At 43.3% G+C, this 26,673-nt stretch overlaps 2 protein-coding genes across 2 annotated transcripts in view; both read left to right on the top strand.

Moving 5' to 3' along the window:
* The window catches only part of EFCAB3 (EF-hand calcium binding domain 3), a 35,714-nt gene extending 30,323 nt beyond the window's left edge, over positions 1-5,391 (top strand). The window contains exons 11-12 of the mRNA XM_006833723.1: positions 1,526-1,648; positions 5,065-5,391. Of these exons, the coding sequence (XP_006833786.1) occupies positions 1,526-1,648; positions 5,065-5,391 (450 nt within the window). The remainder of the gene's footprint in view (positions 1-1,525; positions 1,649-5,064) is intronic.
* Positions 5,392-12,927: 7,536 nt separating this feature from the next.
* On the top strand, positions 12,928-25,707 carry METTL2B (methyltransferase like 2B). Its single transcript, XM_006833554.1, has 9 exons — positions 12,928-13,048; positions 13,167-13,258; positions 15,048-15,397; positions 16,761-16,810; positions 19,525-19,585; positions 21,800-21,939; positions 23,307-23,413; positions 24,950-25,015; positions 25,540-25,707. Exons 1-9 carry the CDS (start codon positions 12,939-12,941, stop codon positions 25,692-25,694), a joined length of 1,131 nt encoding a protein of 376 aa, XP_006833617.1. The 5' UTR covers positions 12,928-12,938; the 3' UTR covers positions 25,695-25,707.
* The last annotated feature ends 966 nt before the right edge of the window (positions 25,708-26,673 follow it).

Consider the following 26,673-nt stretch of genomic DNA (forward strand, 5'->3'; position numbering starts at 1 on the left):
AGCAATTACAGCAGAAGGGCCCTCAAGTCCTACCTCCAACTGCTCTCCCATCAACTGGGGGACTCGAAGCTGCATGGTGGCCTCCCTCAGCTGACTCCAGCATCTGGGCCAGTCACCAGGGTAAGAGGAGCAAGCCCCAGCCCACAGTGCTGAGATGAAGGAACCATTCTACCCTTGGACTGGGACCCTTGTTGATGGTCTCAGCTGCACCTTCTGGGCCTGTTTCAAACTCTGTTGCCTCTAATCTATTTACCCCTTCTCACAATACACTTTATCATAATGAGTTTAAAGTCTTAGGCAAGTGTGCTCATGTTTCTTGATATGCTCTAGGATGCTCTGGCCTTACTTCTATCTAGCTTGTCCCAGGCCTCCTAGCTGGAGAAAGATTGAGACCTGATAGGCGACCACCCAGCCCTGCTGGACCCTTCTAAGCACAGGACTCTGTATATTGCACAGGTTCCACTCCAGTGAGGTGGAAATTGAGGGGCTACAGGCCAGGAGAGGAGTAAATAAAGAAGAGAGGGGAGGCCTGAGCCTTGGAAATCAAGAAAAACCTCGCACACATTAAAGAGGTGCTAAGTATAAGTTGTAAGTTATAAGTTAAGTTATGAGTTCTGACTCATAAAGACCCTGTCCTCACAGTAGCAGCTGGAAAACCACTCTCACACTCCCTTGTTGTTGTTGTTAAGTGCTGTCAAATCTGTTCCGACTCATTGCAAACCTATACAGGGTTTCCAAGGAGTAGCTGGTGCATTTGAACTGCCAACCTTGTGGTTAGCAGTCAGATGCTTATCTATACAAGAGAGAAGGAGGGGGAATAAGTTAAAGGGTGGAGAAATCTTAAAGTGGACAGAATTAAGACAATTCATATTAGATGGTTAGTCCTGATGTGGCGCTGTAGGGTCAGCATTGGATTGCTAACCAAAAGGCTGTGGTTCAAACCCACCAGCTGCTCTTTAGAGGCCCTGTACAAGTTTGCTGTGAGTCAGCACTTTACAACAATCACAAGGGAGTTTGAGAACGGTTTTCCAGCTGCCACAGCGAGGACTGTGATGACATGGCAGGAGCTAAGGAAAAGGAAAGTCAGGCAATGTGAGGGCTGGAATGTGACTGGGTAATAAACAGTGTAAAAGAAGCCACTCGGCATATTTATGTGATTTCTACTAGCATTGTTCAGTAGCCCAGGAAGGGAAAGCAGTTGGCTGAGTCCTTGTGAGAAGTTTGGAAGTGAGTTGTGTTGGCTTGGCAAGTCTGAGTCAGGATGAAGCTGGCTCCTCTGTGGCCTCCACATGCATGGCACACCTCTGCTTTATACTTCTTTTATATGAATAACTGTCATCGTTATTAAAGAAAATTTGCTAAATGCCCATTTCTACATGCCCCAAAACAACAGGCAGATGGTTTAGCAATAACTTTATAAGTCATATACAAATCCTTCCATAATGAAGTATACTTCTGTTTGTTAGATCTTTATTGTATAATTCACACTAAAACATATCTCTAACCTTTTACAATATGCATAAAGGCAGCAAATATAAAGCCTTTCGACCCTGCCTCAAGCTACCCAAGTGAAATCTTTGCTATTGACCAAATGTTCAAGAGAAAGCAGACTTGGACAGTGACAGATGCAGCAGCAATTAAGCACCACGTGAGTATTCATTATTGACTGCCAGCGCAGAAAACACGGACAAAAGTCCTGTCCACATCAATACTAAACCATGAAACTAAGAGAATTTTTTCCTACTATGTCATTAAAATGAGACAAAATTGTTTCTCATTTTTACCCATTGTAATGACCTTTCTCATTCTACAGTCAAATGGATTCAAATGCTAACTGTTACAGGTCATCCTGCTAATCACTTATGTAGCCATGCCCAGCATCATTTCATTTCTGGATCATCTAATTGTGCTCTGGCTAGAAACAGCAACTTGTTAAGGTGGTAAAGCAACAGTCAGTGAGTGGTGTGCTCAGGGCATCATGATGAGCGGAAGTATCTTTATTACTGCAGTTCAACTACACTCCCTAGGTGCTAGGTACCACGCCAACTTCTCTATAGATATTGCTTCATCCACTCATCACAACCCTTTAAGGTAGGCACTGTTACCACTCCTTGTCATTTTACAGACATACCCAGGGAGTTTAAAGTGGCTTGCCCAAAGGGACAACAGTAAGAAATAGAATCAGAATTATAAACACGGGCAACTTGACTCCAGAATACAGTTAACCACAACTCTATGCTGTTTGTTTCCTTTTATGCCCTGACTTCTTAGTAGCTTTGTACCAACTGGGCTGTATTTCTTTGACTTCACCTCCTTTTTACTTTTAACACTAGTGACCAGGCTTTGCTTGACGCTTTCTACTTCCTTGAACATTACGATACTGCGTCTTCAGTCTCTTGTAGCTCTGTCTTTTCTTTCCTCTTCCCTTTGCTTAGTAAGTTACTCCTAGAATTTGGAGTCCTGGTGTGATGCTGTGGGATAAAGCACTGGACCACAAGGTCGGTGGTTCAAACTCACTAGCTGCTCCTTGGAAACTCTAGACAGGATTGCTATGAGTCAGACCTGACTCATGGTACTTAATAACAACAACAATCTTTTGGAGTCCTAGTGTGGCGCTGTGAGATAAAGCATTAGACCGCACGGTCAGTTGGAACCACAGGGTCAGCAGCTGCTCCTTGGAAGTCCTAGTGTGGCGCTGTGAGATAAAGCATTAGACCGCACGGTCAGTTGGAACCACAGGGTCAGCAGCTGCTCCTTGGAAGCCCTGTGCTGGGTCGCTATGAGTCAGAACCGATTCATAGCGGGCCATGAGGAGAACAACAGTCCTATCATTTGTTTGTTTACAAGGAAGAGGACAGTTGCCTAATGCAGACTTTGTGCCACGTTAGTTCTCTAGATCACATGGGCTTTTTTTTTTTTTTTTTTTTTAACTTTATATTGTGATTTGGGTAAAAAAATTACAGAGCAAAATAGTTTTTCATCAACAATTCATGTATGTTTTATTTTGTGACACTGACTGCAATTCCCACAATTCCCAGCTCTCTCCCCACTTCCTCCCCGTGTTTCCATTGGTCCTTCTTTCCTGTCCCTTCCTGCCTTCTGAGCTCTGGGCCTGGGCAAGTGCTGCCCTTTTGATCTTCTGCAGTTGATTGTTCTAAGGAGTCTCCCTGGTGTTACTGTTCACCTTATGTTGTTCTTGTTGTTGTTAGGTGCTGTGGAGTACGTTCCAACTCATAGCGACCCTGTATAGGATTTCCAAAGAGTAGCTGCTAGGTTTGAACTGCTGACCTAGTGTTTAGTAGTCCAGAGTTTATTCTGTAGTACCACTTTATTGTTGTTAAGTGCCACTGAATCAGTTCTGACTCATAGTGACTCCATACAGGGTTTCCAAGGAGTAAGTGATGAGTTTTAAGTAGCAGCCTTACAGTTAGCATTCCAGTACTTATTCTACAGGGCCACACCAGAACTCCTTATTGGCCTAGTTCTCTTCTCTTTTCTAGATTATTCATCAAGTATTGATTTTCTAGCCCTCTTCTACTGCTCTTCTCATCATGTGGCTCATCCATTGAGTTGTCCCATGATTATGTAGTGTTAACAAAGTTCTGGGATTAGGGATTCCTACCTCAGTGAGCCTGCAGTCAGTTGGAAAGCAATCGTAACACACTGAGCTAAGTAGGAACTACAGGTTCCATACATACAGCTCTGTATGCCACAGAACACAGAGGCTCAGGCTCCCAGCCTGTCTCATCTGGACACATATTCAGACTAGTGCAAATGGAGGTTACGCATAGCCAGAAGCCTCCAGCCCTGGGGCACCGGCTGTCTGTAAGAGCTAAGAAGCTTAGGAGCATCCATAATTTGACACCACTGTAATCCAGTGCCAACAGAACACTGGGGATAGCTGTGTTAGGTGAAGGAACAGCTAGGGTGAGTATTCTTTGGGCTTTCGTAATCTAGCCTCCCCCCTTGTTTGAGCTGTGCCACCTGTAGACTGAGAACTCTTACATTTGTTGCAAATCTGGACTTTTCTCCCACACTACTGTCTTAGCTCCTATGATGTCTGTCTTATGACCTCCTGATACTTCGATACTTTGATGTCACATTGCACCATCTACCCAGCCATCCTTAACTTGTGCTACTTCTTCACTCTTCACATCTTTCAGTCACCAAACCTCCAAAAGAGTCTTCAAATCTGTCCCCTTCACTATTACCACAGCCTTATATGAGGTCTGCATTAGGTCTTGCTCTGTAGTAACTACCCTGTAACTGCTCCCCTCCACCTGTTCTCCACATAGCTGCTAAGCTCTAACATGAAGAACCATGTCCCTGTCCCACTTAAAAATGAATGCCCCTATTCCAAAAAAATTTTTATTTAAATAAATGCTTCTCTTTCAACAGTAGGAGGGTTTCTCAACTATGTTTTTGACTCCATATTACGGAGGGATTTCTCTCACTTCTGTCAGAGACTGGTTCACTACACCATGATTTTCACCAAGGAAAGGGCTTTCCCCAACCTCAATAAGAGGTTAAATCCAAGAGCCTAATTATGGCAAAGACTTGCCTGCCTCTCTCCCATCATTACTCCTTTCCTCCCACCTGATACTCCAGCAGAAGTGCCTGTTCCCCTCTAATAACTCCAGGATGCCACATGGCGATTCTCTCTGGAACACTTTCCCTGATATCACCACCTACTCTCTCAATCTGACCAAATCCTTGAGAACCTACTCATTTTAGCATCTTCTCCCAGGCAGTTGTGCTTCCCTGCTTTAGGCTGGATTGGGTGCCATCTTTGTCATTTCTGCTACACCTGGAGATAAAGTACACCATTCTGTACTTCCTCCCTGTTTTAATCTATTGCATTTTTAATATTGTTAGAAAACATATTATACATTTTCATCACCCATTAACTCTTAGCTCACATGTCCTCAGGAGTTCCTAACAAATGAACAAACTCAGTGACTTTTAAGTAGTCTGGGAGCATAACCCTTGGGATATCTAGAACTGTGGTTCACAAATGCAAGACTTTTACAGTAACTCTAGTAATTGTCTGTTTTCTTACTGCAGGTGAAGAGAGCTACAGATACTTATAACTTAGGAATTGGCCTGGAACACCGAAAAGAAATGCTAAACCTCTGGCGGAAGATCCGAGGAGATCTGGTTGGGATTGACATCAAAAATGAGTCCTTTTATGACACCTTTTCTACTTATACATGGTCCTGGAATGTATGCCAAGAACTGCTTTCCCCAAAGGACTTGCGGTTATCGGATGCCTGCAGGGATCGAAATCCCATCCACAGTACCAGATTTTATTCGTCCTCAGACATTAGTGAATTGGACACAGACACGGGAAGAAAAAGAAAACGAAAAGGTTCCAAAGGGTTTCCACAATGACATTTCTACATTTTCTAAACCGTAAACTACTTTTTCAGAGTTATCAAAATGATGGTCTCTTGATTTAGTCTAGTATATTCTTAGTAGCTAAAAATGTTGCCATCTTCTGAATTCTGACCAGTAAAAAAAAAAAAAGTTTAAGTCATGAAACGGTTTCCCTTGGCTAATCCTTTACTAGTTAGTAGGTGCTGTGTGTGAGTCGGCACTGAGCACAGGTGCTGTCGTTCACCTGCAATCGACTCCACTCTGCTGCCCCCACCTGGCTCAGAACTGCCGCGGCCTCGGCCGGAAGGAGAGACTGAAAGCTAACACTCACAGAGGGCTGCCCTCCTGAGCTCCTGAGGACCCTCACAGCAATAGTGTCTGAGTTTATGGTGACTATAAGTGGGATTAAGCGTCCTGGTGTGGAGCTGTGGGCTAATGCGAAGCCTTTTGAACTGTAAGGTCGGTGGTTCAAGCTCACCAGCTGCTCCTCGGAAACCCTATACAGGGTGCTATGGGTCAGAACCGACTCAACGGCACTTCACAACAACATAATTGTGTGTGTGTGTGAGAGAGAGAGAGAGAGAGAGAGAGAGAGAGAGAGGCCTAAGGCAGAAAATGGCAATGACCTTTACGTTTCAGGGACTAATATCACCAGCCCACCCCACCTGCAAAATGATCCCTTAGACAATTCTTACAAATGTTGCTGTTAGGTGCCATCCAGTCAGTACTGACTCATAGCGACCTTATGCACAGCAGAAGGAAACACTGCCCGATCCTGGGCCAACCTCACAATTGTTGCCACGCTTGAGTCCACTGATGCTGCCACTCTGCCAATCCATCTCACTGGGGGTCTTCCTCTTTTTCTCTGACTCTACACCCTACCAAACATGATATCCTTCTCCAGCGACTGGTCCCTCCTGACAATATGTCCGAAGTATGAGAGATGAAGTTTGGCCATCCTGGCCTCCAAGGAGCACTCTGGCTGCACTCCTTCCAACACAGATCTGTAGGTTCAGTGGATCTTATTCACTGCCTTTTAGTCTTCCTGGCTCTACTCTCAAAGATCTTAGGGCTTTTTACTATGATTCTCAAGAGGTTGACTGTTGCGGACCATGTAAGACTGGTCAGAGGTTCAAGACCCTATAGGCCCGAGTGTAACAAATGAAGCCACTTGGCAGTTAATAGCAAATTGCTTTTCATCAAATTGTTTAGTCATATTTATTTAATTCCAAACATGAGCCCTGGATGTCCACAGAGAAATGCAATATTCCCCTAAGTTTCTAAGGTCAAGATTTTCCCCCTAGAACCAAGGCAGTAAAACTTCCTCAGAGGACGAACAAGGACAGGTTTACTGGGATTAAGCAGGGAGGCTCTGGAGAGGAACTGCCTGGGGTATATTCACTTGGGGTGGAGCGGTAAATTCTGGGAATACGGGATTAAGGACAATGGGGACAACGCCCTCGGACCACCCTGGGTTCAATCAGTTTGATCCAAGTGAAGGTTAAACCCAGTAAGGAAGAAAGGAATATTGGTTTAAGTAAGGTTTACTGGCTTAACTTATCTTAAAGATTGTCTTGTCTGAATAATACCATTCTTCTTCTGTAAAGATCCCTCCCTGCTTGGTGTGAAGCTCCTCCCCTGAATAAAGCCGAGGCCCGAGCCTCCCCAGGTGTGCATTACTGGTTGGAAGGCATGGAGTAAAGATTGCGGTGCATTACTGGTTGTAAAGCATGCAGTAAAGATTGCAGGGCAGTGAGTTGCTGCCTGCAGAGGCCACGATGCCTGTACTCCCAAACCTGCCCACCAATGATGCATCCACCCTGGCTTTGGGGTGCCTCATTGTCTCCCTCCTTCTGTTTGTCTGTGTATTCTTTCGCTATCCCTATCGCCGCTGGATCTCCCCTCCTCGTGAACCAAACACTCGTGAACAACACAACTATGTCGAGGTCAGACCCCGGCAGTTGACCACAAAGAGTTAGACCACCTTTAGCTTCAAGAAATCTAGATCTACCAGGCAGGACTAAATCTATATTTACCTTTTGGTCTAATATCAAGATAGCAAATGTGCTATATTTCCTGTGCCAATTCTGATCTAAAAATATAACAAATGAGATCAGCTACTTGTAAGAGTTATACAAGAGATGGGTTAGCAGGTCCACTACAGTCAACATACAAAACAAATGTCTTTTTCATCGTTAATCTGGAATAATACGCTCCAGAAAATGGAAATGACATGCTGGATGTTGTTCAAAAGAATCTAAATATATTTACCCTTCTTTATAGTTGGAAAAAGAATTAACCTTATAAATAAAACCCACTCCTATTGCTGTTGAGTCAATTCCAACTAAGAGAGATCCTGGATGGCAGAGTAGGCTTTAATCTTTACAGAAGCAGATGGTGGGCTCAAACCGCTGACCCTTCAGCTAGCAACAGAGCGCTTAACGACTGCACCACCAGGGTTCCTTAACGTTGTAGATAAGTGACCACGCTTCTAGCCAAAACATTATTGTGATTTGACAAGAGAGTATTGGTTTGGCTGTGAATTCCAGAAACAATCTCAGAGATGTCGGTTAAATGCCAAAATTCCTGGAATATTTCCTTGAATCAATGGATAACAGTAATAATATTTTCCAGTAAACTTGTTCTGAAAAATCTAAACTGTTACAATAATACATTCTTTCTACTGAATTGTCATGTACTATTGATGGCAGTATAACTTGGTACCTTACTACCTGAGTACAGTTTAGTAACAGGTACTTATTCATTCAGTCACCAGTTATTTTATTAAGTTGCATATTGTACGCCAGGCTCTAAGTCCTGGAGATGTAACAGTGAACCAAAGAAATAAAATGCCCTAACCTCATGGTGCTTAGTAACAGAACTAATTAGAACCATTGACTCTGCATTTCCCCTTCTAGAAACTCATCCTAAAAAAATAATCATGACTATTAAAAATGACTTAGCTACAAGGATGCTTATCAGATTGAATTTCTAATAAGAAATTTAAATTAGCCTAAGTGTCCAATTAATCATGATTGTTGATGTTTGGTGCTGTCAAGTTGTAGCAACCCTGTATAGGTTTTCTGAGGAGCAGCTGGTAAGCTTGAACCATCGACCTTGTGGTCCAGCGTATTAACCCACAGCACCACACCAGATCTCCAGTTAATCATGATGTAAAAGGAAGGTTCACCTTCTATTATTAAATTTAAAAACAGGCTATACCTGCTAAAAAGCATAAGGGAACTTTTATAATGGGTCTAAAACTAGATGATGGTGGTAGTTGTACAGATAAATTTTTATGAAAACTCATCAAACTACATTTTAAACAGACTATATATAAATTATACTTCTATAAGAACTCCTGGTATGATGCTATAGAATCAGCACTGGACTGCGAACCACAAGGTCAGCAGTTCAAACACACCAGCTGCTCCTCAGAAACCCCATACAGGGTCACTACGAGTTGGCACAGACTCGACAGCACTTACCAACAACGATACCTCTATTAAATTAAAAAAAAAAAAAAAAACCAAGATACAAAGCAGTTTATTGTTAAAATGTTTAAATTTATAAATTACTTATATAAATATTTTAGAAAAGCCTAGAAGAATACAAACTACAATGTTAAATGAATGGTGGGAATGAAGTATTTTCTTTCTTCTTTCCTCTTCTCTTTATCTTCTTAATATTCTACAATAAATGCAAAAGACATGAAAGTTGTTTTAAAGCCAAAGCTGTTAAACTAGCCTCTACAGTTTTCTAGAGCTGCCACAGAGCCTGTCCTATGACCCTTTGTTGTAATTTTAGGTGCTGTTGACTCATGCCGCTGCGTACCGTGTAGTCGGTTCCAATTATAAATCTTTATGGGAGCAGAAAGTCTCATCTTTCTCCCATGGAGCACCTGGTGGATTTAAACTGCTGACCTTGGACTTAGTAGCCCAAGACATAACCCACCATGCGACCAGGACTCCTTAATTTTTGACCCATAGTGACCATAGACTATGAGAGTAGAACTGTCCCCACAGGGTTTTCTAGGCTGCAATCTTTTCTGAGCAGAATTCCAGGAGCACCTGCTAAGTTCAGTTGGAAGCAGAGCACTTGACCATTTCACCACCAGGGTTCCTTTGTGAAACCTTAAGGAGACATGTGAGGACTCAGCTAACAACCAAGGCAAGACTCTCAAATGAGACTTCTTAATCTTACATCGTTTGATTCGATGCCACCCAGCAAAGGGACTCTTGTTATTGTTGGGTGTTGTGGAGTCAGTTGGACTCAATGCCTGTGTACAACAGAAGGAAACACAGCCCAGCGCCGTCCTCACATCACTGTAGGCTTGAGTTCATTGTTCATTGTGGCAGCCACCGTGTCCATCGGTCTCACTGAGGGACTTCCTCTTTTTCACTTTACCAGGCGTGATGTCCTTCTCCTCCTAATAACATGTCTCTTAGCATCTCTGAAACACAACACTACCTAAAGCTACCAAACCCAACCAAGTCAAACCCAAACAGCTCTCACTTGTGGTGACTTCACGTATCCCAGAGTAGACTCCATGTGGTCTTCAAATGTTGAATTTTCAGAAACAGATATTCTGGTGGTTGTTCCAATAGCTAGGAGTGCATTAACCACGTGACCCAACCAGAGGTCCCCCTGAAGCTACAGTCTAGCGTAAAGTCAGTTGTTTCCATAGAGCCCTCCCAACCATGTCTTTCAAATACTGTCTGAAAAAGTGTACAAGCAGCTTAGGTGTTTCAAAGGGTAGATGAAAATGCATTGTTACAAGCCAGCTAAAAATAATTGTATAAAATTAAGTTTGGGATACTTTATCACATTTCACAAGAGTCCAAGTTTGCCATTTTAAATGACAATTATTGTAACTTTTCTGTAAAGACAAAGAGTGAGCCATGTGCAAGAAAATATGCCATGGGATTGTTGATTAGACACACTGTTACCTAATGCTACTATAGCAGAAATACAAGTGGATGGTTGTAACAAGCACAAATCCATTGTCTTACAGTTTAGCAGTCTAGAACGCAAATCCAGAGTGTCAGCTCTAGGGGAATGGTCTTTCTCTGACAGCTCTGAGGCAAGGTCCTTTTCTCAATCTCCCCTGGGTCTAGGAACATCTCAGCACAGGGGGCCCAGGTAAAATGCAGGACACACCCCAGGGAAACCTGAGTAAGGGTGTTGCATCCCATCCTACTCCCCTAACAACTGATTGGCTGAACATCATGGTGGACGACTATATCATTACATAACTGACAAACCACTGAGAATTATGGCCCAGCCAAACTGACACAATCTATGACAAGCACTTAACAGCTTTTGGTGTGGTGAGAAGAAAAACCCAGATGAGAAAACAAGATGCTAATAGATGAGAAAACAAGATGCTAAGAAATATAAACTAACCTCCATATCTGCAAACAGCTGACCTTAGGATAGAAGATCTTGCACTTGGGTTTTTTAGAAAGAATCTTTTGTTCAAGATATTTCAAAAGACCTTGAGAAGGACACAAGCATTTTGTCTTTATTGATTGCTGTTTTTGATTAGAAAGTGTTTAGGGCTTATTCTTATTATTAGTTTGGTAAAATAAGTATAAACTCTCTACACTTGTGGAAAGAATCTGCAATGGAATCAACCATCACTATGGACATCACTGCCCACATGGACATCGCTGTGTCCAACGGTGCACTAGTAACTAAATAACCATGTCCTTCCCTGCCAAGGGCCTGTCAGCACTCTCTTGGAAGTCTTCTCAACTAATCTTCTCCTATGTTGTAGACAAACAGTCTACATTCTTTTGAGAATCATTTGTAAAAATTATGAAAATGTAAATGTAGACCTGAAGATTTACAATGTAGAACAAACTCTTGTGGGTATGCATCTTGATAGTGCTAATTTAGCTCAGCTATGAATAAGGAGCTCTGGTAGCGTAGTGGTTACGAATCGGGAAGCGAACCTTAGGGTCAGCGGTTCGAAACTACCAGCTGCTCCGCGGGAGAAAGATGAGGCTCTCTACTCCCGTAAAGATTTACACCCTCAGAAACCCTGTACAGGGTAGCTATGGGTCGGACCCGACTCGACGGCACTTAACAACAACAATGAATAATTCAAACTAATAATGTTTAAGTGCTGTTGAGTCGGTTCCAATTTATAGCGACCCTGTATAGGGCTTCTGGAGTCAATAAGCACTCAACCTCAAGGTCTGTTTGAACTGCAAGGATGGCAGATCAAACTCACCAGCTGCTCCTCTGACATCCGATACAGGGTTGCTATGAGTCAGAATCGATGTGATGGCACTTATGTTTCTGAGGAACAGCTGATGGGTTTGAACTGCTAACCTTGTGGTTCGTAGCCCAATGCTGACCCCACAGTGCCACATGAAAATAATTATTGTTACGTGCCATCGAATTGATTCTAACTCATTGTGATCCTTTACAGCGTTTTCAAGGAGGTTGTTGTTGTTAAATGCCGTTGAGTCGGTTCTAACCCATAGCGACCCTGTATAGGGTTTCCAAGGAGCGACTGGTGAGTTTGAGCCGCCAACCTTGCAGTTCAAATGGCTTTGAAGTCTGGCACATTAACCCACAGCGCCACACCAGGACTCCTGATGGTTATAAAAATGATTTTAAAGCTGTCTTTGGACCATCCATTTGCTTTGAAGACTAAACCTCAGGTTCTAGGTGTTCATTTCATATAAAAGAACATGAAGAGCTGATTATAGAAGCTGGAAAAGTGCTGTTTCATCACTCTGCTGCCTTCCAGTTTTCTGGTCATCAGCTTCACAGTGGGACTGTTGTATGTCCAGGAGTCCATTCCAACTCACCACAATCCTATATGCCAGAGAACTGTCCCATAAGGTTTCTTAGGCTATAATTTTTACAGCGGGTGCGCGGTGGTTGTGTAGGATTAACACTGGGCTAGGAACAATAAGGTCAACGGCTCGAGCCCACCAGCCTCTCAGCAAGAGAAAAATGAGGCTTTCTGCTCCAGAAAACATTGACACCCTTAGAAACACTACACAGAGTCGCTATGTGTTGGAACCCATTCGCAACCACTCCAAGGCACTTAACATCTTTACAGAAGCTTAGCAGATCGCGGATGGGTTCCTACAGCCAAACTTTCCGTTACCAGCCCAGCGCTTAGCCACTGCGCTACCAGGGCTCCTTACAGTGGGTAAAGTGCCCCCTAACTCTTCAAATGAGTCAAGATTTTTTCTGTTTTAGAGGGAAAGTGGGGAACCTGTTAAAAAGATCCAAACACTGAACTGGGGCTCCGCCGAGCTGTTCCACTTTCTTCCCCGCCAGCATGTCCGCCGGCTCCTCCTCAGGACAAAAGGACCCAGGAGATATTCCAACTGCGCGGGTTACTTCCCCAGAGAGCCCTCCTCCAAACTACGCTCCTGCACCACCAGACGCTGGAATCCCGCGGGAGACTACCCACTCCGGCCACGCCTGCCGCACCTCCTCTGTTCCCGCCCAGATCTCGCGCCTTCCGGAATGGGGCGTGGTCCATCGGAAGTTCTCGCGTTAAGACAAAGGCGGGCATATCCGGCTCCGGTGTCATGGCGAGCTCCTGCCCTGAAGGCGAGCAGGCCGTTCCTGACAGAAAGAGGGAGCAGTTTGGGAGCCGGTTTTTGCGCGACCCGGCGCACGTCTTCCACCACAATGCCTGGTAACCCCATGCCCCCCTGCCCGCAGGCCTTGAGTTCCACTGGCCCACACGGGGCGCGCCTCCCAGGGACCCGCTGCTGACCCGGGAGGTCCCTAAACTGCCTGCTTGCTTTTCCCAGGGACAATGTGGAATGGTCGGAAGAGCAGGCCGCGGCGGCGGCGAAGAAAGTCCGGGAGAACAGTGCCCAGCGAGTGCCCCAGGAGAAGCAAGGTGCGCCCAAATGGGCCCTCGGTGTCTTCGACAGCCAGCCATTTGCTGGACGCGCGCTCTCGGGGAGTCGCGAGAAGCAACGCCGCCGGGAGCCTTTATTTCTGTCCTGAAGGAACTCGGGAGCAAAGCTAGAGGGGGAGAGGTTGGGCTAGGAAGGAATGGAGCCGCCCCTTAGCCAAATCTTCTTAGGGAATAGAGAGGGTGCTGGCCATCTTTGGGGGAGGATAGCTGTTTTTAGTTACGTTGATTGGGGCCACCAGTGGATTTCTACTCACGGCGACCCCTGTGAGAGAGTACAGCTGTCCCATAGGGCTTCTTAGGCTGTAATCTTTATGGGAACAGCTTGCCAGGTGTTTCGCCCACAGAGCTGCTTGAACATTGCTACGCCAGGGTGTTGTCTTGATGTTAAGTGCTGTCGAGTCGATTCCGACCCCTAGCGACCCCGTATAGGGTTTCTGGGGAGCTTGAACCGCCGACCTTGCATTTCAAGCTGACTTGTCAATCCAGCGCATTAACCCACAGCGCCACACCAGGACTAGACCCAAGGCTAATCCATGCCACCCGTGTGGCCGCTTGAGTATCCTAGAGGATGTAGTTTCAACGTTATCACACTGTGTAGGATATTGCCATTGAAGCTTGATTCCGGTCTTCAGATTGTGAAGGGGGGCGTTGTTAATGACTGGTGAATTGTGTGGCTTTTCCTTGTGTAAAGGGTATGAGAATTTAGTTTCTTCTGAAGGAAAAGTGGATGTAACAGGGTGAAGCTAAGTTTGACCAAAGAAAAGGGAACTCTCATGGAGAACTGCTTGATTTTACTGCAAAACTAGGACTGGTTGGGTCAGTATCCTAAGGGACATTTGAGGGCTGGCTGGGCTACAGATTGGAGAGTGGTCGTCCCTGTAAGAGTTATGCGTGACAATTAGAAAATTGCATTTACGAAGTATTCTTTTTATATAATTTGAGAGACTAGATCAAAGCAAGTGAGACTTTTAAGGGACTTTGAAAATCATATAGTCCGTTATCCTCTTTTTACAGTTAAAGAAATTTGGACCACAGGACATTAAGTGCCTTGCTCAGAGGTAAGCAGTTAGTTAGGAGCAGCAATGATAGAACTAAAATACAATTTCTTAGGTTTCTAAGAGCAGAAAACAATCCCTCTAAGCAGTGTATCTGTTCATATTTTAGTTTCCCTTGTGTGATTCAGCATTTCATACCTGAAGACATATTCCCTCTTGTCGGCTTTTTGGTTTTTTAAGGCCTTGTTCCTTAGCATCTGTTAGTAATACTGAATTCATTTCACTTTTTTTTTTAAAAAAAAAAAAAAGCACAAACACATTTAAAGACGAGCTGCCCCAATAAGAACCATTGAGTCCACGTGAGCAACACCTAACTAAAGAACCTGAATCATTTAGCTTGTAAAATGGAAGATTTCAAGGGGAAATACTTGTCCTGAGTCATTCTCTGTGGCCCTGAGAAATAGTAGAAACTTTTGAAGAAATTGGACTTTTTTTTTTTCCTTAATGTTGGAATCTTTTGATAGTTAAGGGCCATCCAAAGATGTGGATGGTTCACAGAGACGTTGGGTTCGTTGGGAAGGTCAGTGTAAAGGGGACTTAAGTATAACAGTAGATGGTAGTAGAAGATGACCCTCCAAAGTGCCTCTAGCCCAGAAATTCTGTGGCTCTACATAAGGATAATTTTAGTATAAAACGATATTTGTTGAAGCAGGATAACTGCTGTTTGATGCAAATAAAACATTGGAAATGTGATTCTTAAATTCTTTTTACAGTTGATTACGAGATCAATGCCCACAAATACTGGAATGACTTCTACAAAATCCACGAAAATGGGTTTTTCAAGGATAGACACTGGCTCTTTACCGAATTCCCTGAGCTGGCACCTAACCACAACGGAAATCACTTAAAGGATTTGCTGTCAGAGGAAAAGAGGCGAGAGTGTGGCAGCAGTGAGGACGGACATGGTCTGACAATAGAAGAACAGCATCACGGTACTTTGAACAGCCTCAGAGAAAAAACACAGGCCCCTTCTGTGGAGAAGAACATAACCCAGAAACTCAGCCACCTGGACATTTGTGCTGACGAGTTTCCTGGATCCTCAGCTACCTACAGAATACTTGAGGTAACCTTTCTATTGCCCTGGTAGTAGCATTAGTGAGGTTCTGAACTGTGTGTGTGCTCTTTTGAGGCTGGTCAGAAGAGGTGGCTTCTATCAGATAAAGATGACTGGGCTTGATTCTTGAGTTGTTCTGGAATTACCTCCATTTCTGAACTAATGTAATGTCCTAAATGTAGACCATATCTCTGGCGGTCATGGCAGACAAAGGTACTACCTGGGAATGTTCAGTTTTCATCAGAAAGTTGCAGTGGCATCTGCTCTCTACCACATGCCACTGTCTCGTCCAGGGAAAAGCTCAAGATAGTGGTAGGAAAAGTTCCGGGCCACAAGGCACGTTCTTTTACTTCTCTTCAGTTATCAGAGCAGAGAGGGTAATCGAGGTGGTGTCTGCTTCTCAGGCTGGGAGAATTCTTATCTTCTCAATTGGATGGTGTTGGAGAAAGAAGTAGGCCTAGACCTGCAGAAGTATGTAGGTGGGTACCATAACATAAAGTCACAAGTGGTGGCTACCTAGTCCACTGGAAACTGATTTTGGAGCTTCCAGGTAGCCTTGGAATTGAGTCCCTGTAACCTCCCTTAGCAGAATGAGACTGCTCCTCTCTCAGACGTGTCATGAGAGTTTATTTAGGTTATATGTATAAAATGGCTGAGAACAAGGCTGCCCTTAGTAAGCATCGCTGATTTTCTTGTTACTGCACACAGCACTATAATTAAGATGAGGCTACCTTGACCCTTTTTTTGCTATGAGTATTTACAGCCCACTATGTTAGAAACTGGCACTGTGGGTTAATGCGCCAGACTGCAAAGCTATTTGAACTACAAGCTCAGTGGTTCAAGCTCACCAGCTGCTCCTTGGAAACCCTATACAGGTTCGCTATGGGTCAGAGTCGACTCAATGGCACACAACAACAATGTTAGAAACTGGAGTTCTGGTGTAGCGTTGTGGGCTAATGCGTTGGACTGTAAAGTAAAAACCGCAAGGTCAGCAGTTTAAGCTTACCAGCTGCTTCTCAGTCACTGTGGGTAGGAACCCACTCAACGGCACTTAACAACAACAACATATTAGGAACTGATGCTGCAGTAAAGTTCAGGAAGAATGTTTTTCACCTTTGGGACCATTTGCTAGAACCCAAAAAGTAAAAGTAACCCATGTCCTTGATCTAGACAAGGTCCCATCTGCTAAATGCCATGTTCTTGTTTTCTGGCTAGTGCTTTGGTTCCTGTGGTCAAAATTAGGGGATGTATTGGGTACTGGTCATTAACACTTTCCCAAAAAAAACCAACTAAACAAGATAGTTTCTTATTTAGCTTCAGGGGATTAATGCTTTGGAAAATACTGTGACTAATAGTTACTATCTGTCTGCAGGTTGGATGTGGTGTGGGAAACACGGTCTTTCCAATTTTACAAACTAACAAGTAAGTATGAGGTTTTCACTATAGGACAACAAAGATGAGAAAAGTAGGGCTATGTTGTTTTTTTCCCCCTCGGAACTCTTACTGCATCGAACTGTTAACAGTAGTTCTTGGGTTTACAAGGAATTTAGATTTCCACTTTATTTAGTGTCACTTGATGTACAAGTTATCTCTGTCTTCAGGAAAATTAGTAAAATGTAAGCCTGTGACAGTCTTAGTGTTGAATGTGTCACCTTTTTCTAGGTACTTAAAACAGACTTGGTTTCTCCACTCCTACAATCTCTGAGGAACAGTTGGTGGCTAGGCTGTCGTTACCTTATTTAGAATTGAAGAGGCTGACATACGTGAAGGTCGTCTCCTATTTTCAAGTCATTCATAGAAATGACATCCCAGTTCTAAGCTCTCCACCAGAACCCACTGTTTCTCAAAGGTTGTAGATAAATAATTCAGCCACTTTAGCCCACAATACTGTATTGGATTTAGTAAGACATAGCCTCATGAATATGAGGAGATTTCAAAAAAATTCATTGAAATTTTTAATTGGCTTTTAATTCCATTTTTCCACGAACTTTTTGAAGCCCCCTCATGTATGCACTTTGCTGTTAGAAACTTAAAAGAAAGTAAAGAGATTGTTGTGCTCTTAATGTCACACTTTGGAATCCACCTCAATTAATGACTTCCCTTAGGTATGGTGTTAATCGTCAGTCTCATTGATGAGTGTGAAGTGGGACAGCATTCTTGCCAGTGCCTCTTATGCCATTTAAGTGAAATCCCTGTTCTTACTGGCACTTGTTCATGTGATTCATCTGCTGAGAATCAACAGAGGCTCTTTACTACCTATAAATCATATTGAAATTGTTCAGCATGGTTTTAAAGAACCCTTCACAAGCCTATGCCGCCCTGTGTTTTTAACCCTCGTTTTGGTGTATTTTTCTTTCAACAAAGTACATTCATTCATCCATCCTTTGACTCTAAAGTATCTCTTCTTCCTCATATTCTGCATGTCTTTTCCAAATGTCTTTCGTTTCTATGAGACTGTACCCTTCCTTCCCTCCTCAAATTCTAGATCAGAAACATCCAGAAAGCTTTCTGTGGTGATACAGTCCCACTATATCACTCGGCAGTGTTCCGTGGTGGTCATAGCCTTCGCCTGTTTCCTGTGTTCCTTTAATGTGCACTTCATTTACGTCAGAGAAGCTGGGCGGTTTTTTTTTTTGTTTTTGGTACCATAACTGGTAAAGCCTTTGGATATCTTCTTAGACTAATGTATTTTTGTTGGTTGGTTTTAAATTGTGATTCCTTATATGCAGAGTTGTGCAAGCGTCGCTGCACTCCATCTTGGAACATTTTACTACAAAGAAATTCCATACTTGTTGACACTGCCCACCATTTCTAGACTGCCACTATAGATTTTTCTCTGGGTAATTTTTTTATATATATATTTTTTTTTTAATTATGTGAAATAAAAATAGAGGGAACTGATTCTGTTGAAATTCTACCTGCAGCTTTTACCTTAGTTTTGTCTGGAGGACAAAACTGAAGAAATAGAGACAAGCACAAAACAATAAACCACATTACCAGTCACCTGACCATCGACGTTAACTAGTTACCATATTGTACTGTAGACTCTTCAAGTGTCGCTTCTTTGTGTAAATGTTGGAATGTGGTGTCAATGACCTTTTAGTGCCTAGTCATTTTTTTTGTTGTCACTTAATGGAGGGTGGAAACTGGGTTTTCTAAAGGGTTGTGCTTCATCGTAGTGGGCACTCAGCAAACATAGCTTCTCCCCCAGCTCTCTAACGTTCCAAAAGAACTCTTTGCTATGATGGAATTAAATAGCCATGTGTGGTCAGTGCCTACCATCTTGAACAGTGCAGCTTCCAGTTCCTGGGTTGGATTGTACTTCCCAGAAGTTGTCCCAAATGTCAGCACTGTAGAAGGAGGTAGGGCCTGGGCCTGTGAGAGATTACAGTATCGAGTACTCAGGATGAGTGCAGCTGTGGTTCACGGCGCTATATGGCTGTTTCTCAAAACAGAAGCTCACAGCCTTTTACCGTCATTCTTAGTTCCTCCAGATAAAAACCTAGAACATTACAGATGGGTTTGTTTTGACTGGGATTTCTAATATGTTTTCAGGTTAAATAAATAGTGTGCTTCATCATCAAAAAATAACTTTTGGCTGTTACTAATATCAGTGTAATTTATCCTGATGTTCCTACCATGTGCCAGGACTTGGGCTAGACATTGGAAAGAATAAGATAAACAAGCACAGGGGTTTTGTCTTGTTTACTTTCGTCTCCCCTGCTTGTAGGATAATAGGATCACAGCATGGAGCCTTAGTAGGAGTCGTGTGGTAGGATAGGCGGGTGGGTACAAGTGTGTTCCTGGCACAGAGAAAATACCAGGATTGCTCCAAGAGCAGAATTCTCATGGAATCCCCAAGCAAGACTTGATTTGGAGGAAAAGAAGTTACAGAAAAAGAGAACATTGTGTTGAAACTCACTAGTTTTTGTAAGACTTTTTGTTAGCTATATCCACAAGAGGATATAAATCCAAAAGGATTTTACCCAAAATGAAATACGTTGGGACTGATGGATACAATTTCTCTGAATGACTACCCACGTCATTTGGTAGTTTTAACGCTGCTACACAGAAAGAGGAATTGACATTGTCCAATTTGTAAGCTAATTGTTCTCTTGTTTTTCCACCCTTTTCAGTGACCCAGGACTCTTTGTTTACTGTTGTGATTTTTCCTCGACAGCTGTGGAACTGGTCCGGGTAAGTGTCCTGGCTCCCTACCCGGAACTTTCACTGGCTGAAGGAAAAGGGGTCTCCTGAGAATCAAGACCTCCAGCTGTTTCTTAGTGAACTGCAGTCTACAAATGAGATTGGCTGACAATGACTAGAGGAAAGGGCAGGCGTGGTGAGGGAGACTGCCAGTTGGAGTTTTGGGAAGGTTTCTTAGCGTCTCCAAACTGGTGTGTTACGGACTGAAATGAGATGGTTGTTTCAGTGTGAGTTCTTTGAGATGCATAGGTAGACAGATGTGGAAGGGAGCAGATACAGATGTGGTGGTGGGGTTTTCTACATATCTGTATGAAGGTGTTGCATATGACTCACGTAGACTGTAGAGTAGACGAGCACAGTCATGGAAACTTCACCAGTCCTCTCAGGACAAAGTTCTTAGGCTCAATGACAAAGGACAATAGACTTGAGGAAGATCTACTACAATTGGCACAATATAGTTTGTAAAGACAACATTCGGCATCCTGTTTTTGTGAGTAGCAGCTGAGGTTTTAAAAGCTTGTGAGCTGCCATTTAAGATGCAGCTATTGGTCTCTTCCTATCTGGAGCAAAGGAGAATGAAGAAAACCAAAGATTTGGGAACAACTAGTCCAAGAAACTAACGGACCACGGGAACCATGACGTCTACGACCCCGATACCAGGAGAACAAGGTGGTGCCTGGCTGTCACTCCCAGGGGTTCCTCCTGGGATCATGACACGGGGAGAAAAATGGAGACACAAAAATGTAATTTACAAAAAGACCAAGCTTACTGGTTTGGCAGAGACTATCGTCCCTTCTGACATAGAACTGAAAACCTTTCTGGCGAACAATAGGCTTATCCAACACACGGTTCCTGAGAGGAATGTGTCCCTAAAACAATTATATGAGATCCAAAGGACAACATCTGCCCAAAAGCAGAGGTGAGAAGGAAGGAAGGAGAAGAAAATCCAGGAGAAATCGGAAACCCAGTGCGGAAAAGGGCGGAATGCTGACTTACTGTGGGGATACAAGCAACATCTGGGACTCTGTGTACAAACCACTGAGTAGAAAACCACTACTCTGTAAACTCTTCCCTAAAGCACAATTTGTTAGAAATGTTTTTGATTTAAAATAAAAAGGAAAGAGAAAACAACAGAAACCTCAAATTCAGGCAATAAAAATGGATGTCACAACCCAAGGGCAGGAAGTGCAGCCAATCCTGGGGAAGAACTGGAATCCAGCCCTGAAACGTTGCCAGAAACCATGGCAAGCTGGATGCCTGGTGAGGAGTTGCTTCCCTCCTGTCAGCACAGCTTCCGCTACTTTATTCTTTTTTCCCACCTCTTTGCAGACCATCTTTCTCTGATTTTTTTTCCTGATGACCCCAGCATGCTTTCCCCTCTGGGCCCCTCACAAATCTACCCAGGTTAGTTGTGGCTGAGCCTCACCAGGATGACAGTCCCATTTCCAAAGTCCCCAGAAACATGGTTTGGTTGCCACAGCCCAGCTGATAAATCCGCTTTTCCCTGTTCGTGATCAGTAAGGAACAAAGTCACATTCTTCAAGAAGAGGGCTCCAGGAAGAACCAGGTGCCCGCATATGTGTCTGGTGCATTAGCAGCAGGGGAGTCCTTCCATCTCGTTCTGAAACTTGTATCTTTTTTAATGTAGACCAGGTAAATATTGGGAATTCTGTGTACATAATTTTATGATAACAAAATTCAGATTGCGTTCTCCACATCTAGAGAAAGTAATTTCCCTAGTTTGATAGCTGTTTCAAATCATGCTTTCAAAATAACGCTCTTGTCCCCTTGAGAAATGTTTCTGTTCCCAATGTGCCAATAAGGGAAATGCATCTGAAAAAAGAATAAAAATAGGGGGATCAGGACAATTCTGTTTCAGAAGGCACCAGAACCCACTTAAACTCCACAGCATGTTCCATGGTAGAATTCTTGATACCTTTCCCGTGGGGTCCCCACCCCTAAAAAGGTGAGGATTCTCTTTGCGACTCCATGCACAACAGAATGAACCAGAAGGGTTGTGGATCGGACAATGTTCCATTGTGATGGTGCCGGACCCAGCAGTGTTTCGTTCATGAGCTGGGGGCCACTAATAAGGATTCGAACTGTATTGCTGAGTGTTGGGTTACATTTCAAACAAAAAAGCTTTTCTCAAGGCCATGTTAACATTTTCTAATCCAGTTGTTTCTCTTTCAATTGTCACCGCAGACAAATTCAGAGTATGATCCTTCTCGGTGCCTGGCCTTTGTTCACGATCTGTGTGATGAAGATAAGAGTTACCCAGTGCCCAGGGATAGTCTCGATATCATCATTCTCATATTTGTTCTTTCAGCAGTTGTTCCAGACAAGTAAGTTGTAGGTCCCACAACCAATGTAACCAAAGAAAAGGTTTTGGTCGGGTACCTTGATAGCTGAGTTGGAGTGTAAATAACAAAAGTTGTCTTGTGTTCTTGGGAGATCGGAAGCTCCTGGATCTAATGCCGTAAACTGGTCTTTAGGTCCAGCTTCTGCCTGTTCCTTGTTTTACCATTGAACCTTCCCAAAGACTGAGGGAAAGCTGTGTACTGGATATGCAGAGGAATTCCCACTGGTAGCTCACGGCATGTTTCAGGACTGCAGGTGCCACAGTGCTTTGATACCCTCCCAGTACTGCTCTTTTAAATCCCTGAGTAAGCCAGGCTTAGTAGGCATGCAAAAAACTTACATGGACACTTAACTAAGGTAATAGTGTTCACTGATGTTTTTAAGTTTTTTGGAAAACTACATTAAGGAGAATCCCATAATACCAGAATTGGATGAAAATAAAGCTAAATGCTGTGCCTGAAAAAGTATTGGAGTCTTGTGGAAGCAGGGTCTGTCACAGAGCTGATGGCTAAGAGATGTAAGCACCATCTGCTGATGTCAGAGAAGCCCTTGTCACACCACATACCAGGTAGGACAGGCCAAGAGCTTGACAGATGACCCCAACACCATGAGACTAAGTTAAGAGGGGGCAGACATGTCAAATTTCTACTCATTCTGTGAACATCAGAACCGATAAAGACTGATGAACTAAATTCATATTCTAGGGGACAAGAGCCTGCTATATATAGCTTGTGTGAGTCCTAGCCCTACCTTAGGTGAGTGACTGTAGTCTAGCCCGTCTTTGCTTTAGAATATCAAGTGCTGTAGTATTGAATAAATTCTGAAACCTAAACCTCTACACCAAGACTTTTGGAACCCTGGTGGAGGATAAGCAATAGGCTGTTAACCACAAGGTTGGTGATTCAAACCTACCAGCTGCTCCTTGGAAACCCTATACAGAGTTGCTATGAATTAGAATGTACTCAAAGGCACTTAACAACAACATAGGAAAAGTGCTTTTATAAACAAAGCACTTTACCCATCATGCTTATTTGCATATTGAGTGTATCACCACTTAGATTTCTGTTCCTGAGGATAAGTCTTCGTTGAACAAACTATTAAGCATGCTGTGAGCTAGGGACATGAAGGTGTGACATGATCTCAGCAGGTGAGTCATCTGTACCCAGTCAGCGTGGTCAGGTGACCATGGTGCCCTCAGCAGGCGACAGGCAGCACTGTAGTTTGGTTCTAAGAGAAGTGGGCAGAAGAGCTGAGGTCTTAGAAGGTTGGGATTGGGGTTATTTGGGATCTGGGACATAGACGAGGAGCCCTGGCCCTGCAGAGAGCTGATCTGCATGCTCACTTGTCCTAGGATGCAGAAGGCGATCCACAGACTGAGCAGGCTTCTGAAGCCAGGGGGACTGATGCTTCTGCGAGATTACGGCCGCTATGACATGGCGCAGCTTCGCTTTAAGAAAGGTATTTTGGAACCAACTTAGACACCTTAGAATTGTTTTAACTGGGTTGCAAAAGGTACTGTTAAAAAGTGCAAAGACACTGGAAAATTTCTATAGGAAACTTAAGGGGGGTAGGGAGTTTATGCTAATAGGGGAGGACCAATTCAGAAAAGTGGCTGAGGATGGCTGCTTCCTCTGGGAAGGTCACCAGTGACACTGGATCGGACATTAGAAATGGTGCTGTGTGTGCTCTAAACAGCAATAAGAAAAATGGCTTTTTTTTTTCTTTTCACTTTAAAAGATAAATGATAGATTGAGAAAAAATACTTCCAGTGCATTCACCAGATATAATGTTCATTAGTATCTGTGCTGTTCAAGGGGCTGTCAGCTAGTAGATAAGGGGAAGATCAACGACGCAGCCGAAAATAGGCGAGGACTACTTCGTCACTTCACAGAAGGCACGTCCACATGGCCACGGAGCCGTGCTGCTCACATAGGAGTAGTCATGGTGTCACTCAATGAGCACAAGATAAGCGTTACAGTGGCTAATGCTGTGTTCATAGTGTTTTCAAAAAGCTGCTCATTCTCATTGATAGTCAGGGAAGCAATAACAATGAGCCACCACTTAAACCTCTTACTGGTCAGTTCCAAAAAGGAGGTACATTCCCCCATTACTGACTCTATTCATTCTATCTAGCCATTCTTTTTATGGAAGTTATCCTCTAGAAAGAAAAGAAACAGTGTATAGCATGTGTACAAGGAAAAACCTGGGAACAAAGTGGATCACTCTGGATAGGGGAAGTTGTGCCTGTCCCATGAAGTCAACCCTTTCCACCAGACCTGAAGGGATTTCCATTCTGTATTGTGAGGCAAAAACAGTGTGCCAATGAGTGTTCCAAACAGCCACTGAAAAGAAAAGAAAATGCAGTCAGACACCACACAAGTTCTTTTGGACCACATCCAACTGCGTATTTGCAGCTGTGGTCCCAGTCCCCATAGAGCCTAATAGAGTAAGTTTGAGGCATATATTAGGGCTGATATTAACAAGCAGATGCTACTGTGTGGTGCACAACAAAGCATTACTTCTATGTTACGTTGAAGATGCTTGAGTATCTTCTGGAAATTTTTAGCATTTTTTATGCATAGAAATGTACGCTATATACTAAGACAAACATTACGCTGACATTATATATGAACCATATGTTATCAATCCAACTTGTTAAAATGCAGCTTTTCAAAAGTACAGAAAACAAGTATCTCAGGTTTCTTTAAGCTTGTCTGTATTGCATGTTTTGTTTTAATTGGAGGAAAAAAGACAAGCTATTTTATGAAAAGAACCAGAATTGGGCTGAGACTCGCACATGTTTTATTTAAAGTTTATTACCCTTGGACTGTTTGTCTCCAAAGCACCATTCCTTTGTGAGAAACTGCAGTCTCCTTAGTGTAACAACCATGAGAGGATTCTGTCCTGGCCCCAAAAGCTCATATCTTGATGCATATTTGATTGGCACCAACAGAAATGCTTAGTTTTCCTAAATTTGACCATATGACTCTGCAGGTCAATGTCTGTCTGAAAACTTCTATGTAAGAGGTGACGGCACCAGAGTGTACTTCTTCACACAAGGTATGAAAATCCCCATCTTCATCCCAAAGCTCCCCAAAATGCCAAAATTGGTCCTCCATGCACTTAGAGCAAACAACCCTTTGGCTGCTCCCACCTTTTTCTACCCCTCACCTCCTAAAGCCAACTTCAGCTGTTCATTGTTCTTCATGTCAGCTGGGTCTGCATGTACCTCAGTCTTTGGCCTTTACTCTCCACTCTCCCCTACCCTGTCCAACTGGAAAACCTACCCATTTTGTAAGACTTGTCTCCAGTCCACCTGTTTCAGCTTCCGAGCTAGGTTGTTCATAGAGTACACCTGGGCTGGGAGAACTCTTCTCACTGGGTTTCAGGTATGACCTCTGCCCACAGCTTCCCTCATCCTCCGACACCTGTGGAGCCTCCATCCCTGCCTGGGCCCCTCAGCTCCTTCCTCTCCTTACGTTGCATCTTTAGAGAATCCCTCCCCAAGAAAAGCTGCTTTGGAAGACATGTCTCCTGGATTTTACATATAACCCAATTTTATAAACATCTCTTTTCCAAACTAGATGAACTAGACACTCTTTTCACTGCTGCTGGACTGGAGAAAATTCAGAATCTGGTGGACCACCGTTTGCAAGTCAATCGGGGAAAGCAGCTGACAATGTACCGAGTGTGGATACAGTGCAAATACCGCAAACCTCTGCTGGGCAGCTCTGGCTGAGAGCTCCTGCTTCTTGCTTTCTGGAAGGAACCTCCACAAGTGGGGTTTTGTTGTGCTGTATAGTTCAAGGGTTCAAGCATACTGGAGCCTTGAACCTAGGGAAGATCACCTACAATCAAGATGGTAACAATTGTGCTTTTTTTATACATGTTTTGTCAAAGACTGTCTTGCTATTTTGTTGCTAGTAACTGAAATTTTATTCCCGGGACTGTTAAATTTATTTCCATGTAGATGTATTGTACATGATGAAGTGTTATTTGACTGCAGTGCATTAAGTATTTGAGAATTGAAATGCCTGGCCTAGGCAATTGCAATTGATAAATGCAAAGATGAATAATAAAGTTTTATTAGCTAGTAGAGGAAGCAAGCTGAGAAGACTATATCCATTTTTTGGATAGTTTCCTGACTCAAAAACAGTCTTATAAAGAGTTTCAATATGAGGTGTCCTTGTTAAGTTTGTGGTCATGGTCTCTTTAATACCAGATTGTTAGCACTGTTGCACCTATAAGTAATTGTGTTAAAGAATTGAAAGACTTCTGTATTGTTTTTTATAGGTTCAATTTCTCATTGTGCCCTTAAATATTTGACACGAAAAGAATTGAGAGAACTTCCTCTTGGTTCCATCACTTCACTTCTGAATGACACTGCCTTCAGGGTTTACAGACTTAGGTTCTGCTTGGTTTTCAATTATCATTCTTACTTGTTTCCCTGTTAATGCAATCTTAATTTTAGCAAATTAAGTTCGACATTTCTGCATTTTGAGTTTTCACCTCAAATGGTCATATAATTGTTTTGTTTTATGTATGTGAAGCACACCAAGACATAGTTTATCTCTTTGTTGTTAAGCGTCATCAAGTCGATTCCCACCCATAGCAACCCTGTACAGGGTTTCCAAGGAGCAGCTAGTGAGCTTGAACCACCGATCTTGCAGTTCAAATGACTTTGCAGTCTGACGCATTAACCCACAGCGCCACACCAG

This window comes from Chrysochloris asiatica, unplaced genomic scaffold (genome assembly GCF_000296735.1).
Source record: "Chrysochloris asiatica unplaced genomic scaffold, ChrAsi1.0 scaffold00007, whole genome shotgun sequence".
Taxonomy (NCBI): domain Eukaryota; kingdom Metazoa; phylum Chordata; class Mammalia; order Afrosoricida; family Chrysochloridae; genus Chrysochloris; species Chrysochloris asiatica.